At 41.5% G+C, this 16,319-nt stretch overlaps 1 protein-coding gene across 2 annotated transcripts in view; it reads left to right on the top strand.

Moving 5' to 3' along the window:
• Positions 1-5,357: 5,357 nt before the first annotated feature.
• The window catches only part of LOC107730618 (RNA-binding motif, single-stranded-interacting protein 2-like), a 46,279-nt gene continuing 35,317 nt past the window's right edge, over positions 5,358-16,319 (top strand). For both annotated transcript variants that reach the window (XM_016541478.1, XM_016541479.1), the window contains exon 1: positions 5,358-5,498. In XM_016541478.1, coding sequence (XP_016396964.1) covers positions 5,427-5,498 — 72 coding nt within the window. In that variant the 5' untranslated portion in view covers positions 5,358-5,426. The remainder of the gene's footprint in view (positions 5,499-16,319) is intronic.

The raw sequence follows: 16,319 nt of genomic DNA, 5'->3' as shown, positions 1-16,319 counted from the left end.
ACACAAGTACCCTAGACGTTCCCTTTCAGTCAGTCACGTTCGACGTTACGTCAGTCATGACTGACGTAACGTCTCCGTTCCCTCCTTCAGGGAACGAGGGTTACACAAGTACCCTAGACGTTCCCTTTCAGTCAGTCACGTTCGACGTTACGTCAGTCATGACTGACGTAACGTCTCCGTTCCCTCCTTCAGGGAACGAGGGTTACACAAGTACCCTAGACGTTCCCTTTCAGTCAGTCACGTTCGACGTTACGTCAGTCATGACTGACGTAACGTCTCCGTTCCCTCCTTCAGGGAACGAGGGTTACACAAGTACCCTAGACGTTCCCTTTCAGTCAGTCACGTTCGACGTTACGTCAGTCATGACTGACGTAACGTCTCCGTTCCCTCCTTCAGGGAACGAGGGTTACACAAGTACCCTAGACGTTCCCTTTCAGTCAGTCACGTTCGACGTTACGTCAGTCATGACTGACGTAACGTCTCCGTTCCCTCCTTCAGGGAACGAGGGTTACACAAGTACCCTAGACGTTCCCTTTCAGTCAGTCACGTTCGACGTTACGTCAGTCATGACTGACGTAACGTCTCCGTTCCCTCCTTCAGGGAACGAGGGTTACACAAGTACCCTAGACGTTCCCTTTCAGTCAGTCACGTTCGACGTTACGTCAGTCATGACTGACGTAACGTCTCCGTTCCCTCCTTCAGGGAACGAGGGTTACACAAGTACCCTAGACGTTCCCTTTCAGTCAGTCACGTTCGACGTTACGTCAGTCATGACTGACGTAACGTCTCCGTTCCCTCCTTCAGGGAACGAGGGTTACACAAGTACCCTAGACGTTCCCTTTCAGTCAGTCACGTTCGACGTTACGTCAGTCATGACTGACGTAACGTCTCCGTTCCCTCCTTCAGGGAACGAGGGTTACACAAGTACCCTAGACGTTCCCTTTCAGTCAGTCACGTTCGACGTTACGTCAGTCATGACTGACGTAACGTCTCCGTTCCCTCCTTCAGGGAACGAGGGTTACACAAGTACCCTAGACGTTCCCTTTCAGTCAGTCACGTTCGACGTTACGTCAGTCATGACTGACGTAACGTCTCCGTTCCCTCCTTCAGGGAACGAGGGTTACACAAGTACCCTAGACGTTCCCTTTCAGTCAGTCACGTTCGACGTTACGTCAGTCATGACTGACGTAACGTCTCCGTTCCCTCCTTCAGGGAACGAGGGTTACACAAGTACCCTAGACGTTCCCTTTCAGTCAGTCACGTTCGACGTTACGTCAGTCATGACTGACGTAACGTCTCCGTTCCCTCCTTCAGGGAACGAGGGTTACACAAGTACCCTAGACGTTCCCTTTCAGTCAGTCACGTTCGACGTTACGTCAGTCATGACTGACGTAACGTCTCCGTTCCCTCCTTCAGGGAACGAGGGTTACACAAGTACCCTAGACGTTCCCTTTCAGTCAGTCACGTTCGACGTTACGTCAGTCATGACTGACGTAACGTCTCCGTTCCCTCCTTCAGGGAACGAGGGTTACACAAGTACCCTAGACGTTCCCTTTCAGTCAGTCACGTTCGACGTTACGTCAGTCATGACTGACGTAACGTCTCCGTTCCCTCCTTCAGGGAACGAGGGTTACACAAGTACCCTAGACGTTCCCTTTCAGTCAGTCACGTTCGACGTTACGTCAGTCATGACTGACGTAACGTCTCCGTTCCCTCCTTCAGGGAACGAGGGTTACACAAGTACCCTAGACGTTCCCTTTCAGTCAGTCACGTTCGACGTTACGTCAGTCATGACTGACGTAACGTCTCCGTTCCCTCCTTCAGGGAACGAGGGTTACACAAGTACCCTAGACGTTCCCTTTCAGTCAGTCACGTTCGACGTTACGTCAGTCATGACTGACGTAACGTCTCCGTTCCCTCCTTCAGGGAACGAGGGTTACACAAGTACCCTAGACGTTCCCTTTCAGTCAGTCACGTTCGACGTTACGTCAGTCATGACTGACGTAACGTCTCCGTTCCCTCCTTCAGGGAACGAGGGTTACACAAGTACCCTAGACGTTCCCTTTCAGTCAGTCACGTTCGACGTTACGTCAGTCATGACTGACGTAACGTCTCCGTTCCCTCCTTCAGGGAACGAGGGTTACACAAGTACCCTAGACGTTCCCTTTCAGTCAGTCACGTTCGACGTTACGTCAGTCATGACTGACGTAACGTCTCCGTTCCCTCCTTCAGGGAACGAGGGTTACACAAGTACCCTAGACGTTCCCTTTCAGTCAGTCACGTTCGACGTTACGTCAGTCATGACTGACGTAACGTCTCCGTTCCCTCCTTCAGGGAACGAGGGTTACACAAGTACCCTAGACGTTCCCTTTCAGTCAGTCACGTTCGACGTTACGTCAGTCATGACTGACGTAACGTCTCCGTTCCCTCCTTCAGGGAACGAGGGTTACACAAGTACCCTAGACGTTCCCTTTCAGTCAGTCACGTTCGACGTTACGTCAGTCATGACTGACGTAACGTCTCCGTTCCCTCCTTCAGGGAACGAGGGTTACACAAGTACCCTAGACGTTCCCTTTCAGTCAGTCACGTTCGACGTTACGTCAGTCATGACTGACGTAACGTCTCCGTTCCCTCCTTCAGGGAACGAGGGTTACACAAGTACCCTAGACGTTCCCTTTCAGTCAGTCACGTTCGACGTTACGTCAGTCATGACTGACGTAACGTCTCCGTTCCCTCCTTCAGGGAACGAGGGTTACACAAGTACCCTAGACGTTCCCTTTCAGTCAGTCACGTTCGACGTTACGTCAGTCATGACTGACGTAACGTCTCCGTTCCCTCCTTCAGGGAACGAGGGTTACACAAGTACCCTAGACGTTCCCTTTCAGTCAGTCACGTTCGACGTTACGTCAGTCATGACTGACGTAACGTCTCCGTTCCCTCCTTCAGGGAACGAGGGTTACACAAGTACCCTAGACGTTCCCTTTCAGTCAGTCACGTTCGACGTTACGTCAGTCATGACTGACGTAACGTCTCCGTTCCCTCCTTCAGGGAACGAGGGTTACACAAGTACCCTAGACGTTCCCTTTCAGTCAGTCACGTTCGACGTTACGTCAGTCATGACTGACGTAACGTCTCCGTTCCCTCCTTCAGGGAACGAGGGTTACACAAGTACCCTAGACGTTCCCTTTCAGTCAGTCACGTTCGACGTTACGTCAGTCATGACTGACGTAACGTCTCCGTTCCCTCCTTCAGGGAACGAGGGTTACACAAGTACCCTAGACGTTCCCTTTCAGTCAGTCACGTTCGACGTTACGTCAGTCATGACTGACGTAACGTCTCCGTTCCCTCCTTCAGGGAACGAGGGTTACACAAGTACCCTAGACGTTCCCTTTCAGTCAGTCACGTTCGACGTTACGTCAGTCATGACTGACGTAACGTCTCCGTTCCCTCCTTCAGGGAACGAGGGTTACACAAGTACCCTAGACGTTCCCTTTCAGTCAGTCACGTTCGACGTTACGTCAGTCATGACTGACGTAACGTCTCCGTTCCCTCCTTCAGGGAACGAGGGTTACACAAGTACCCTAGACGTTCCCTTTCAGTCAGTCACGTTCGACGTTACGTCAGTCATGACTGACGTAACGTCTCCGTTCCCTCCTTCAGGGAACGAGGGTTACACAAGTACCCTAGACGTTCCCTTTCAGTCAGTCACGTTCGACGTTACGTCAGTCATGACTGACGTAACGTCTCCGTTCCCTCCTTCAGGGAACGAGGGTTACACAAGTACCCTAGACGTTCCCTTTCAGTCAGTCACGTTCGACGTTACGTCAGTCATGACTGACGTAACGTCTCCGTTCCCTCCTTCAGGGAACGAGGGTTACACAAGTACCCTAGACGTTCCCTTTCAGTCAGTCACGTTCGACGTTACGTCAGTCATGACTGACGTAACGTCTCCGTTCCCTCCTTCAGGGAACGAGGGTTACACAAGTACCCTAGACGTTCCCTTTCAGTCAGTCACGTTCGACGTTACGTCAGTCATGACTGACGTAACGTCTCCGTTCCCTCCTTCAGGGAACGAGGGTTACACAAGTACCCTAGACGTTCCCTTTCAGTCAGTCACGTTCGACGTTACGTCAGTCATGACTGACGTAACGTCTCCGTTCCCTCCTTCAGGGAACGAGGGTTACACAAGTACCCTAGACGTTCCCTTTCAGTCAGTCACGTTCGACGTTACGTCAGTCATGACTGACGTAACGTCTCCGTTCCCTCCTTCAGGGAACGAGGGTTACACAAGTACCCTAGACGTTCCCTTTCAGTCAGTCACGTTCGACGTTACGTCAGTCATGACTGACGTAACGTCTCCGTTCCCTCCTTCAGGGAACGAGGGTTACACAAGTACCCTAGACGTTCCCTTTCAGTCAGTCACGTTCGACGTTACGTCAGTCATGACTGACGTAACGTCTCCGTTCCCTCCTTCAGGGAACGAGGGTTACACAAGTACCCTAGACGTTCCCTTTCAGTCAGTCACGTTCGACGTTACGTCAGTCATGACTGACGTAACGTCTCCGTTCCCTCCTTCAGGGAACGAGGGTTACACAAGTACCCTAGACGTTCCCTTTCAGTCAGTCACGTTCGACGTTACGTCAGTCATGACTGACGTAACGTCTCCGTTCCCTCCTTCAGGGAACGAGGGTTACACAAGTACCCTAGACGTTCCCTTTCAGTCAGTCACGTTCGACGTTACGTCAGTCATGACTGACGTAACGTCTCCGTTCCCTCCTTCAGGGAACGAGGGTTACACAAGTAACCTAGACGTTCCACCTTGTGGAATAACAGAATCATTACAATATGTAGCCTACTGTAGAAATGCATTATTTAAACCAGAGTAGTATGAGAAACAAAATGTATATGTTGTTGATTTGACAGATCACATCGTCCAATTTATACAATTCATTTATCAGGAAATTAGGGATAGCATTTTCTTTTAGAGAATTATTAGTGTGTAAAGCCAACCCTCTTCTATAATACAAAACAATGCAACTAATACAAAACACTCGTACATATTCAAATGTGTTGGTGAAGTGTACAACAGGGATCAAAAGTGTAACAACAAAGTAATAAATGTATGAAACTATTTGTACTATTTGTACTGACATTCCTTCATTGAATGTATTTCAGGTTTTGGTTTATGTGGATGGTCTCACGAAAAAGATGTCACTGAAGTTAAATATTAAGTTATTATGGGTAGCCTAAATATCATACATAAAAGCAAAAGTGGAATAACAGTAGGCCTAAATACTGTACTACTGGAGATTTACTTATGTCCATATTCGTCTGCCTGTTATGTTTTCATAAGAGAGAGAGAGATCCCGCCTGAACTTCCTCTGACTGACGTCAGCCTCGCCGCTCCGGACCCCGCGCTGAGAAAAATGCTGCTCTCCGTAGCGCCAAGGACGGGAATCAACCCCTACAACGGATACAACAGCAGAAACAGCAAAAAGGTAACGCAGACGGGCTCTGCTTTGTATTTGACTGCTGCTTTCCAAAACCAGTGGCTTTCCGTACACACAAGCGAGCTGCAGTGTCCTTGACAAATCAACTGCAGCTTTCTGCGGGATCATTGTCTGGATACATCGCGTTTAAAAGACGGCTCAGGGTCGGCTGGGGTTTGTTGGGAATGGCGGCTTTCTTAAGTTTCTGGTATAATAGCTGCATTCGTCGCTGTAATCATTCAACTCGTTCACATTAATACATTAATTTCCACGGGTTTGCTGCCGAAGTTTCAGCTGCCCGCGGAAGAGGACAACTTTGGTAGGCTAGTATGGAAAATGTACTTTCTCACAGCGGAGAACGGTTTGAAAAATGAAGATATGGATATCATTGATGAACTATTCAAAAGCGATTTGAATCGTTAAGTGGTCAACATATTCAGTGTCGCAGCAAAAGAGGGATGCGGATGCTTTGATGTTTCTGTTGCTTTGCAGTGGGAACGATTGCGCGAAAGTTTTCAGCGGTGGGAAAATACAACGCCCCACCCCTTGAAAAACCCACCGTGACGCGTTGGCTGTCGCGTTGTGGAGTAATAACATGGAAAAAAGTTTCTGTTCGGCGAACTTATCCGATTGTGTGGGCAATGTTTACGCCTCTTGTGACCGTCCATGTTTGTTAAAGGACCAACGCAGTAACCAACTTCGACGAACAACGCGACGCGACAAAATAGAACGCTATCAGCGAAAGTCAACAAGCGCGCGACGCAACAGAATGTACGAGAACGTTTACATTGATCATAAACGAAGCACTTGCAGCGTTGCCAGCTTAGTTGTTTATAATGTGAGCGTTCCTGTCGCGTCGCGTAGCAGCAGTAGATGGGGTTAAACAGTTACATAATTCAGGATGTGAATGTTCCATTGTTTCCCAGAACTCGGAACAACTTATCAAATGCGACTAAATGTCACACACATCCAAAAGATATGATTAAAAATCAGTGCTCTCCTTGATATATTTCCTATAGTTGCCAGTTTAGTTAGTTAATTTATGTTTATTATGATTTCGAACGTCAGAAAGAGCAACAGTTATATATATTGACGCCTATATTATGCTGTCTGTATATATTTGTGCGTATATTATATAGGTGGAGAGAAATGATGGTTTATTGTATAAGTAACCTATTATTGACTTTAACTTTGAAGTTTCCTTTATATTCAATGAAGTAATAAGGTATAACAACAAGGTGACAAGTAAGACGCCAAGAGATTTACATTACATTTGGAAAATGCTTTAATCCAAATATGTATAGCATTCAGGCTATACATTTTATCAGTCCAAGTGTTGTCTGTGAATGAACCCATGACTTTGGTGTTGCTAATGCTGTTCTTCAACCAGTAGAACGCAAGAAACCGCAGGAGATTTAAGAAGGCAAGCAACCCATGTTGGTTAGACTTCTGAAGACTGTTGATGATATTGTGCAAGAGTCAAGTGTCTGGAATGTTTGCTGTCACAAGCGTTTGACTTCACTGCTCATGACGCAGTAGTGCATCACAGTCACACCCACAGTCAGAGAGAACAGAACGTCACAGATAAATAATAGAAACCGATTTGACCCAATTTAAAACCAATTTGAGGCTGTCACTTGTTTAAGGCTGTCACCCTTTTTTGAGAGTACTTTTCCTTCATATGGTTACTGGAAATTGATAGTGACACGAAAATCTCCTTGCTTTGTCCATGAACTGCATTAAAGGGGTCATATGATGCGATTTCAATTTTTCCTTTCTCTTTGGAGTGTTACAAGCTCTTGACAGTATGGTGAGGGGCATAACATTTCCGTCACATGCTTGAGGTATTCGGTCAATCTCAACGCATTGGATAGCTGGCCAATCAGAGCACACCTCGCTTTTTCAGACCGATGAGCTTTGTAAAAATCGACGCGTTTCAGAAAGGCGGGGCATAGAGGAGAAACAATAATGTACAGTATGTGGAAAATAATGTGTTTTTTGAACTTTAAACCGCATAAACACATTTCATTACACCAAATACACAAAATAATGTTCTTTTTAACAGCATCATATGACCCCTTTAAAGGGATAGTTCACTCAAAAAAAATAAATAATGAAATTCTGTCATCATTTACTAACCCTCAAATTGTTCCTAACTTCTATGAATGTCTTTCTTCTGCTGAACACACACACACACACACACGCAAAGATATTTTGAAGAATTTTGGTAACCAAACAGTTGTTATGGGGGAAAAAAATACTATGGAAGTCAGTGGAGACCAGAAACTGTTTGGTTACTCACATTCTTCACAATATCTTCTTTTGTTTTTCAGCAGAAGAAAGTAAGTCAGTTAGGAACAATTTAAAGGTGAGTAAATAGTTGTTGTTTTTTACCCTTTAAGAAAAAAAATAATTTTTTTGTAACTTTCTTAATAAATACTGGACTTTGCATGCATGTCAGAGTGTTTTGGTGATGTGATGTGGGCATGTTCACTGACAATGAAGAAATGGTTAACTTTATGCAAATGATCAGCGACCTTTGGGAGCAACTACCAATAGGAGAGTAGTTAGTGGAGCGTACGCGATCATCTGTCACATACTGTAGTGAAGTGTCTGTAAGAATTTAAGGTTGATCCCATCAATTACAATTTTACAATAGTATTAAGCGTTTTATTTTAAATCAAGGCTACTCACTACTAAGCATTGGGCCGGTATGAGATTCTGACGGTATGATAACCTTAGATAAAAAAAATATCACGGTTTCACGGTATCACGGTATTGCGATTACAGCTCTAAAATATGTTATTTTTAAACGTCTGGGTAAAAAAACATTTTTTTCCACTGAACACATTTTATTTTTAAGAAACATATAGAACATTTTGGAACAGTAAACATGTCAGGCTAAATAATTAGAATAAATAATTAAATTATTCTTAATTAAATGCAGTCACTTAAGTGAGCCTAAACCTGCAGCTCAACAATAATCAGAACATAAATAAATTATTTTCTGTAAAAAAAAAATCCCTATAAATGAAAAAAATGCAGTCACTTAAGTGAGCCTAAACCTGCAGCTCAATAATCAAAAATATAATCATAACATAATTTCTGTAAAAAAATAAAATAAAAAAATTAATAAAAAATGCATGCATTTGCGCATTCTGTCTTGATCGGGGGTGAAAGAGGGAGAAAACCGAAGATGACACAGATATATAGTTTATGTTCGACTTGGAAGTATTTATTTAGCGATCGGCGCTAAAACGTCATCTGTAAGGAACATGGTTAGTCTACGTTACCTGAAAAATTCCCATACGACAGACATCGTCTTTTTCGACGGGGGAAAAATTTCCAGGGATTCATCTCCTTTGGCCATCCCACACACAGGTGACTCCGCTCGCACCAACCGGAGGAGGAGGGGTCGTGTGACTCGCTACGCTCTTCGCTGCACACAACTGAGGGAGTCCTGCACTTTCCGTCTTTGACGACACGTAAAAAAACTGCGCATACCGCAGGAACGGTATAACGGAAAATTTTAGTGGTTTTGAAACCGTGACGTTTCCAAACCGTGGTATACCTTGAAACCGGTTATCGTCCCATGCCTACTCACTACAAACAAACTGACAGGCGTTTGTCTTATGAAATGGCATGGCAGTAGTTTGCTTTGCAATTGGGAATCCCACCTTCTATAGCAGCTCATCAAAGTTTGTCCTCTCTCCAGCCAAAAGTACTGGATGCCACATGCCCTGCACCAGCCGTTGGTATTCTCCATGCTGGCTTCCAGCCTGAATAATCTCGTGGACCCATATAGACCAGTGCTTTTACTCGCACCGCAGATAGAGGATGTGTTGTTTTGCATTTATCTTGTATGCATTGACTCTATGTCTTAATGGTTGAATAGCATGAACTGAATGTTTCAGTCACACACATTTTCTAATTTGTTATGAACCTTTCAATGTAGGGTTTGATTTCAAGTATTCAGATTACATTAAAGCCCATCATTCTGCTCTATGTGAACCCTTTACACATTTAAAGTAAACTAAATGGAGGTATCATTGTTGTGTTCTTACTTGCTCATTATTGTGTTTCCATGACTTTCCAAAAGAGGAGGAAAACTATCTATATAATAAGACACATTAGGGCTGAAAATCCAGACCTAGTGTATGTTTTACATGTGGTCTCAATGATATCTCAAATGCCCTCCAATAAAATGAATATTAATTTGAAAATGTATCTCCCATCTAAACAGATTTAAGTTTTGCCATAAACGTACAACTTAAGTTTTTAAAATAAGGTACATGCAAGTAGGGTTGGGTACCGAAACCCGGTACCAATATGGCACCGGGGCTACTTTTAAACTGTTACCATGGGTTGATTTTTCCCAAGTGGGTTAAAGATGTGACTGACATTTGACTGAAATGCTTGTATTGAAACATGTTGCATTTTACCTATGATAAAACTTTCATGGACTTCTACATTAACTGTTCCCTCCTGGTGGAATGACCTGCCCAACTCAATCCAAGCAGCTGAGTTCTTAATATTTTCAAGAAACGGCTGAAAACACATCTCTTTCATCTTCATTTGACCCTCTAACTCTAGCACTCTCTATTCTAATGCTACTTCTAATTTTATCTGCTTGTTTTTTTTAAATTAAAAAACTTGACCCTCTAACATTTGCACTCTATTCTATTTCTATTATAATGGCCAATCCATCATTTTTTGGGGATTTTTTATTTTTTTAATAAGTATCGGTTCAGGCACCGTTTAGTCACCGGAACCGTTTTAAAAGTATCGATTTGGCACCGGTATCGAAAAAAAAAAAAAACGATACCCAACCCTACATGCAAGGGTACATTTATTACATTGATACCATTTTTAAATGTTTTTTTCTTTAACTGTTTCAAATTTTCATAAACTTTTTAATAGAATTAATACAAATTTGAATAATTTGTATATTACAGTTTTAGTATTTACTTTACTCTCTGCATTGTTATCTATATCAGGTTAAATGTGGATTTAAATTAATATGGATTATAATTCCAGACAGATAATTATTAGTATTCATTATTATTATTTTCTCTGTAAGAATCACTCAGGAAATGTCTTGCACTTGCTACAGATACTCATGAAATATTGCTGTTAAATATCAAGAAGATAAATTATTTTACATTAGTTGTCCTGAATTATTGATTCGAAAATTCTTATAAAAATTCTCGAAATTCTCGAAAATATATAAATTCTTATAGAAACACACTCAAATAACTCAAGAACCAAAAATTTGTTTGGCTGCAAATAATAATAATAGTAACACACATTTGCTATGAAGCTTATTTCTCCCATGGTTATATTTAAAAATAAAACAAATGGGCTAAACTTATTAGGGCTGCTTCTGCTCCATAATAACCTAACAAATATTTCCCAAATTAGATACTTTTGACCCTGTGCTTGATTGCAGATGTACATTGCAGACAACATTTCTATATTCAGATACATTTAAAACCTGTAAGCAGTGATATAACAAATGTATCTTAAACATTATTTTATAATGTAGTCTTTTTATGCTTTCCCAACATGGCTACGTTCCTGAGAAGAGAGCATTTCACAACACTACTATGGGCGAAGTGAACTGTTATGTTAGTGGTGAGAATGCTACTCCCATGACTAGCTGAAAAACATTTGGCCGTAGCCTGGAGTTCATGCGCAGGTTAAGTGCACATGTGGAGAATTCCAGACATATCTCCTACCATCTCTCTTCTCTGTCTTTCTGACCTGATCTCTCGTTCCTGTACCTGAGCCATAAGAGTAAACACAGAAGAGAACACAAAATAAACACAAGCCGAGGGACCAGAAAGGGCTCTTTGTGAGTGGGAGGCGATTATAGAACCAGATGGCGCAGGGTTTTGAATTACCACATTGCTTTTAAAATGACGTTCCTCCAAACTACATTTCCCAGAAATCCTAATTACGCTGGGTCTCTTGCTGTGCTAGTGAACTTATGTTTTTGCAAGATGTAATGAAGGAATTGTAAGAAATGTTGCAGCTGTAAATTGAATCACTGCTTTCTAAGCAATCATTTGTAATGGTCTTTTTCTTTTTCAATCTTTTTCCTGTGAATGGCGTAAACATGCAAATATGACTAATATTTGCATGTTTACGCCATTCACAGGAAAAAGCAATTATTGGCAAAAAAAAAAAAAGTCTAAAAAAGTCTATATAATTTTAAAATGTGAAAACTACACCAAATGCAGAAATTAAATACTTACCTTGTGTTTTCAAGTTTGATGATTAGATGCCATATGCTAATTTTATACTATAGACATTAAATATATTAATTGTCTCTTTTTCTTGTAAATCACATACACTGTCCAGGTTTCTGCTAGAAATCTTGCTGAAATTTGTGTATGTACTGCACAGTAGCATAGTAAAGCCCCGTTTACACCAAGAACGATAACTTATAAAGATAACGATATTAGCGTCCACACCAGCGTACGATATCGTCAGTTTATTCTAAGCGCACACGCGTCTGCCGCTTTAAAATCTTGAGCTCGTGATTGTAGGATGGATTCTGATTGGGTGTCAATGCTTTTATCATTCATCAGCTGAAAAATATTGTTCTGGAAGTGATTCCAATGATATCGTTTCTCTGTGCCTTTATCGTTATAGCTGTGGTGTGGACTCTGCTATTCTTTAATATTGAGAACGATTTTTAGAACTATATCTTTATCGTTATCTTTATAGTTATTGTCCTTGGTGTGAACGGGCCTTAAGTCAGCCCTGGGCCCATATGCAAAAAAAAAAAAAAAACCAGGTGAAAAATTCATACGTTGCTGAAGAATGAAGAGTTTTTTTGCAGAGTAGGTGGAATTTTCAATTAAATTAACTTTATTCATGCAATATAACAACTTTATTCTCGTCATTTTGATTTTATTCTAAAAATATTATGACTTTCATCTCATAATCTTGGATTTATTATTTATTTATCTATTTACTTTTAGTGTGCCACTAAAACACCGCCATATTTACTAAACTACTGCATGCAAACACAATCAGTCCCAAAATGAAAAAAAAAAAAAAAACACTACTCACTCATGTAGTATGTTAGTTGCATTCTCTGGGAATTCAGCAAATTCACAATGTCAAGCAGAGTCATGTTAGTAGGAATACACAAAAATGTCAGAAATATGAAACAAACCAGACTTAACAGATTAGATAGCAGAAACTTTGACACAGAGATAGATAACGCATAAATCTGTGCAGAACTTCCTCAAGAAATTAATTAGTAAACATAATTTACGAAAAGTAACCCGCCAAATTGGCTAGTGATTTGACAGCGTTACCCGCCACAGCTGATTTTTACCCGCATTTGGCGGGTTGGTGGGTGTTAATTTCAAACCCTGAACGCACTGTATCTATGGATTTGTGCCGGGTTAATCATATTGATGTTATTGATTAGGGCTGCACGATTAATCGAATGTGATTGTCATGCGCATCTTGTTAGTAAAGCTGGTTCTGTAATCAGTAGTAAATCTCCAGCACATGCTTTCAGATGGAGCGGCATTTACTACACAGAGTAAAGTTCACTGACAAGCTACGCAAAATCGCGTTCAAAATCGCAGGCGATTCATTGCCGATTATGAACGCGATTTTGCGTAGCTTGTCAGTGAACTACGGCTCTGTGTAGTAAATGCCGCTCCATCTGAAAGCACGTGCTGGAAATTTACTACTAATCACAGAACCGGCTTTACTGATGAGATGCGCATGAAAATCGCATTCGATTATTTGCACAGCCCTATACAAGATATATGAGGTTGGATCTGGAGCAACTTTACCATTCACAAGGTGTATGAAATCAACTGGATACAAGAATGTGAGGAAAGATTCCAGCACTGCTTGTGATAAGGAGATTTTTATTAACAATACCGACGCGTTTCGGCCTAAGGGCCTTCCTCAGGGTATTAAACACACATCCTACACAAACATTTAAAAGGCACATCTCCATATTGGATTGCACATTCAGAAATTAGCAACAGCTAACAAGCTTAACTCAAGTCATTTACAAGATATAAGCATTCAACTTCTCTAACTTCTGCCAATGTGGACATCACCCCGCACTTCAGCTTCTCATCAAACTTTCTGTCCAATCAAATGCTCTCTAGAATCTGAAGAATCCGCCCCCTACACTATAAATAGACACTGAAGCTGCAGCTGAAATTGGTCACTTGTTCACAGAGTTAGTATTTTCTGTACAGTGAATGGCACATAGTGCACTATGTAGGGCATAGGGAAAGATTCAGACAGTGTAAATGTGCTTTCCATTGGGGCTAAAGAAGTCTGGTCGAGGTGCTTACTAATTGGATGCTTGCTAATTGCTCAACATATTCTGTTACACCAAATACACAAAATAATGATCTTTAAAAAAGCATCATATGACCCCTTTAAGTTTACAATGCCTCATATTTGTGCAGTCTGGCCTACGTTCAGACATACTGGTCAAATAAAATACTGTTTGCCTTCATTTTTTGTTAGCTGACTTGCTGTCATAGGTTAATGTGATGTTGGGTGGAGTCTGAATCTGTTGGCAGGCACTGTTATTCAGGGCTCATCCCAGACCTGGAACCATCATATAGGAGTATGATACATGTTAGATCTGTATCATTTTCATGAAATAAATCTTTAAATATTACTAGAAAATAAATAAAAAATAAAGGTAAACAAGTTTTTTTCAGCTTTCTCGTCTTGTGTACATTATAAACTGGTGATGGTTATGTCATTGGCTCACTAAGTGTATTTTTTATTTATTTATTTTTTTCTTACAACTTAAATTGAAGACAAAAAGAATTGTTGATAAATTTGCAGTATTCTTAGTGAAAGAGTTCAAAAAGGCGTGTTAGTGATTTCCTCTTGATTAAAAAAAAAATCAATGATGAAAGTCACAAAGAAATCTAATCACTCAGGCTAATGGCTTCTTGAGTTCACTTTACCTAGATCAAGCTGGGTGATATTACTGTATGCAGTCTTATGGTGTGAAAGTGACAACATTAGAGGTTCTGCTGTTTGCATTGCAGTATTGCAGCTGAGTCTGCTCTGCTAACACTGTATAACGGGAACAGTTTACTGTTGGCTGTTCTAATTTCCCTGTTTTGATTCATTTGAATGGGGGTGATTTCTGTATGAAAAATATAACTGCAATAGCAAATGCATTGCAAGTGGACTACAGGGAAAATGATTTAAAGAAAATTTTAATATTGTAAATCTGTCTCAAAGGTATAGTTCACCCAAAAATGATATTTTACTGAAAATGTATTCACCTCCAGGCCATCCAAAATGTAGATGAGTTTGTTTGTTCATGGAAACAGATTTAGAGAAATGTAGCAATTCATCACTTGCTCACCAATGGATCCTCTGCAGTGAATGGGTGCCGTCACAATAATCCACAAGTAATCCACACAACTCCAGTCCATCAGTTAATGTCTTGAGAAGAGAAAAGCTGCGTGTTTGTAAGAAACAAATCCATCAAGATGATTTTAACTTCAAACCATAGCTTCTGACTGAAATATGAGTCCTCTATCCATAATGTTACTTTCCCCAGTGAATCAGGAGAGAAATCTGCACAGATCAAGCACCGTTTACAAACAAAAAACAGTCCAAAGCAGCAAAGATGTGTGTGGATTTTGATGTGAGAGACAGCAAGAAATGGAATTTTCACTGGAGGAAGCGTTATGGATTATGGAGTCGTATTTTGGACAGAAGTGAAATAGAAACTGTATTTGTTTCTTACAAACACTGAGCTTTTGCATTCACAAGATGTTAACTGATGGATTGGAGTCTTGTGGATTATTGTGGTCTTTCAGACATCTTTTGAAAAGTTGAAAAGGTACACAAAGCGAGCATTAAGATAAGAGAGACGGCACACTGAGCGGAATCGGGTTAATGTAAGACAGCATCAGGTTTCCTCCTCTGAACGCTGTTTTACGTTACACAGCACACGGTAATGAAGACGCGAGACAGACAGCGAGAGTGAGACGCTGGGGACGGAGCGAGTCTGGACTGGATTCTGATGTCACTCTGCAGCTGGCAGGAATGTGGCACAGCATGTGAGAGTGTGTGTGTGTGTGTGTACTGGTATTCACTACTTTGTGGAGACCAAATGTCCCCACAGTATAGTAATACCAGGAAATTTTGTCCTTGTGGGGACATTTTTTAGGTTCTCATGAGGAAACAAATTTATAAATCATACAGAATGAAGTGTTTTGAAAATGTAAGAATTAAGAAAGAAGGTAAGGGGTTAAAAATACAGTTTGTACAGTAAAAAAAAAAACATTACGCCTATGGAATGAACCCATAAGGATAGGTGTGTGTGTGTGTGTGAGTGACATGAGAGCGTGACAGAGGAAGTCCTGCCCTGCTCTCTCTGCTGATGATGGTTTGACTCACTTCAACCGCAGCTGTACGATATAACAAACAAACCTGCCTGCAGATTTCTGAAGATGTCTCTCTTTTTTGTATAGCAGTACAAGACATAGTCTGTAAGTGTATTGTAGAGATCAAGTTGTATAAATCAAAAGTTAATTGTCATTTTTGTACATTGCAGAGCATGAATTACAGAGCAACATTAACATTACTTAATACAGAATAATATGGCATTATAGTATATTATTATTATTTATTTTATTTTGATCAGCATTAACTACACAGAGCCGTTGTTCACTGACGAGCTGCGCAAAAAATCGCGCGAATATGAACGTGGTTTTGCGCAGCTCGTCAGAACCGGCTTTTCTGGCAAGATGCGCGTTAAATATCACATGCGATTTATCGTGCAGCCCTAATATATATATA

This window comes from Sinocyclocheilus rhinocerous, unplaced genomic scaffold (assembly GCF_001515625.1).
Source record: "Sinocyclocheilus rhinocerous isolate Xijiao unplaced genomic scaffold, SAMN03320098_v1.1 scaffold1449, whole genome shotgun sequence".
Taxonomy (NCBI): Eukaryota; Metazoa; Chordata; class Actinopteri; order Cypriniformes; family Cyprinidae; genus Sinocyclocheilus; species Sinocyclocheilus rhinocerous.
The sequence above is the reverse complement of the archived record's forward strand: the minus strand, read 5'-3'. Positions and strand labels throughout refer to the sequence as shown.